The sequence below is a fragment of the Elaeis guineensis genome, chromosome 3 (assembly GCF_000442705.2).
Source record: "Elaeis guineensis isolate ETL-2024a chromosome 3, EG11, whole genome shotgun sequence".
NCBI classification, from domain to species: domain Eukaryota; kingdom Viridiplantae; phylum Streptophyta; class Magnoliopsida; order Arecales; family Arecaceae; genus Elaeis; species Elaeis guineensis.
In genome coordinates, this window is record NC_025995.2 from 120891840 (window position 1) to 120894763 (window position 2924).

The following is a 2924-nucleotide window of genomic DNA, read 5'->3' on the forward strand; positions in this document are numbered from 1 at the left end:
AGACACATGCAAAAAAGTCAAGAGTATAAAATATCACAAATAGGAACCAGAACAGTTCTCATATTCGTTCACAATATTTCTCTAGAGTGCTCGACAATATAAGAGACAATCTGATTTTTTGCACTGTTCGCCTAATGATAAACGTACTTGATGATCGAGGATGTGCAACCCTAAAGATGTGTCCTATTTGAGTGAAGATAGCTAGTTTATGGTAACATGATTTCATCCAACAATATTTATTCAATTTATTCAGCTTCAGTAGCTTAACTAGCCTTTTAGCTTATTTTGATTGATTAGCTTAGCTAGTCTCGAGTACAATAGTTTCATCTAAAAATACTTATTCAATTTATTTAGATATTTAGATTTATTAGATAAGCTAACCACATGCACAATAATTTCATGCAAAAACATTTATCAGCTTAGCTAGTTTCAAAGACAATAGTTTCCTCCAAAAATATTTATTCAATTTATTCAGATTCATCATGGCTTTGAAACTGTTGACTTGGTCCAATACCATGGGTAAAATCGCTTGCACGTGACACCGCCCTCTTATACCTTGCATTGCAAAGCCGAATTCCTTTTCATATTTACATTCTTATGTTCATTTTTGTACTACTCTTTTCCTAGCCTGGTAATACGATCTAATCCATGTGTGGTAAAAGTTAGCCTAGTACATCCAGGTGGACCGGAAGGGGAACGAGTCTGGCCCAACGCCCAAAGCTTACCACATCAACCCTCATAAAAGTCCTACCCATTCAGAGCCGTTGACGGTTTCTCCTTCAACAAACGTTTGCTTCAGATTTAGCCAATTCAAATGGCGATGCCTGGTCAAGAGTCGGGACTGCAACTTGAAAACCAAGTTAAAATCTCGCCCAGCCCCTCGTTCCACAACCATCTCTATATATGGGTAACCCCAGCCCCTCTCATCCTCATCACATTCAACAAGCCACAAAGCAACAGAGATATCTAAGCCACTACACCACCACAACCCACACAAAAGAGATCTAGCTGCAAAGATCTATAACCATGGCCACTCTCCAATTAGGTAGCAACTATCTTCTGTCTTCTTCTTCCTTCTCAAATCAACGAAGGTTCTGCGCCAGTCTTCATGTCCCCTCCCCCCTGGGAGCAAAGACCGTCTCCCTTCCAAAGCTCCCTGCTTTGATCCAAGTGGAAGAACTCGGCCTTAAAGGACATAATAACTCTGACGTTAGCCACACCCAACCTCATCAACCAACGACAGCCGATAAAGATGATCGCTTGGTTGCCAAGCTCCTGGCGATCGCTGAGGCCGTAGCGGACCGAGCTGAGATGCATGCCATCATTGGAGATCAGAGGAACAACTGGAACCACCTCTTCCTCCACTCCATCAACTCCATCAATCTAACCGCTTCCCTCATGGCCGGCATCTCCGCGGCTCTCACGGTGGGAGAAGCAGCACCACATCTCTCAGCCTTCAAGCTCTCGTCCGTGGTCTTGTTCGCCGCAGCTACCGGAATGATGCTGATCGTCAACAAGATCCAGCCTTCTCAGCTGGCTGAAGAGCAAAGGAATGCCACCAGACTGTGGAAGCAGCTCGAAAGATCGATCCACAACACCCTCGCGCACCGAGAGCCTGCCGAATCGGACATCGAGGAGGCTTTGGAGAAAGTCCTCGCGCTCGAGAAGGCTTACCCACTTCCTTTGCTTCCGGAGATGCTGGAGAAGTTCCCAGAAACCGTGGAGCCTACACGTTGGTGGCCTAAAATTCAAAGACGGGGGCAAGAAACGAAGAAAGCATGCGTTAATGGGATGGCGAGCAACGGTTGGAGCAAGGAACTGGAAGAGGAGATGCTGGGAATTCATAGAGTTCTAAAGACGAAAGATGAGGAGAAGTATGTGAGATTGGGCAAGCTGGTGTTGAACATTAACAAAACTTTGGCTATCTCCGGACCTCTATTCGCCGGCATGGCTGCAATTGGGGCTGGTTTGATAGGTTCTCCTGTTGACAGCCCAGTGCCGGTGTTGGTGGGGGTTGTCGGAGGAGCGCTTGCAGCAGTCGTGAATACTGTGGAGCACGGCGGGCAGGTGGGAATGGTGTTTGAGCTGTTCCGCAACTGCGGCGGTTTCTACCGGAGGTTGCAAGAGGAAATCGAGTCCAACTTGAGGGAAAGTGAGGTGGAGAAGAGGGAGGATGGGGAGTTGTTTCGGATGAAGATGGCTTTGCAGCTTGGGAGAAGCCTCTCTGAGCTCAAGGGCTTTGCATCCTATGCTTCCCCGTCTTCACAAGATGAAGATATCAAAGAATTTGCAGGGAAGCTATTCTGACTGTAATTGGTTTTTCCCGCTGGTAGTTAGGATCTTAGTGTATAAAAGCATAGCAGATTTTTTGGATGCATTATTCTTTGAAGTGTAAATATTTGCTACTGTAATACTTGAGGGATGTGTTTGTCCCGGTGGTTCTACCGTGAAGGAAAATTATAAAATGTCATGAGTGAGACTATTTTTCTGGTTATAAAATGTTGCAAGAGATTTGAAGCGTCTCTAGGAGATCATGTTTTAAAATAACAGGAATTCTCTCTCTCTCTCTCTCTCTCTCTCTCTCTCTCCCTCTCTCTCCCTCTCTCTTAATGACGCACTAATGTTGAAGGTGTCTATTGCATTATGTATTGCTCGCTATCTGCAACTCATGTTTCAATGGTAAACATTAATTTGGTGGAAGGTTCATGATTCTGATTTTATTAATAGTGACTGTTCGAATTTGTGTGAAAATATATTTTATATTTTCTAAATCATTTTTATTTTAAAATATATTAAAAATATTTATCTATTTAAATTAATTGGTGCTTTTCCTAGAGTAGAGAAGATTGATGCCAGAGACTGATCCTGAATGAGATGCAGCCTTACATGCACATCTATGTGACAGTGGATTTCTATGCCCTTGA

At 43.8% G+C, this 2924-nt stretch overlaps 1 protein-coding gene across 1 annotated transcript; it reads left to right on the top strand.

Annotated features, from left to right (window-relative positions):
• Window positions 1–912: 912 nt before the first annotated feature.
• Window positions 913–2547, top strand: LOC114914017 (probable F-box protein At4g22030). Its single transcript, XM_073254718.1, has one exon. It carries the CDS (start codon window positions 1027–1029, stop codon window positions 2305–2307), a length of 1281 nt encoding a protein of 426 aa, XP_073110819.1. The 5' UTR covers window positions 913–1026; the 3' UTR covers window positions 2308–2547.
• Window positions 2548–2924: the final 377 nt, after the last annotated feature.

Coding starts and splice junctions, on each gene's coding strand:
- LOC114914017 (XM_073254718.1), top strand. CDS start 1,027: ATGGCCACTCTCCAATTAGGTAGCAACTATCTTCTGTCTTCTTCTTCC.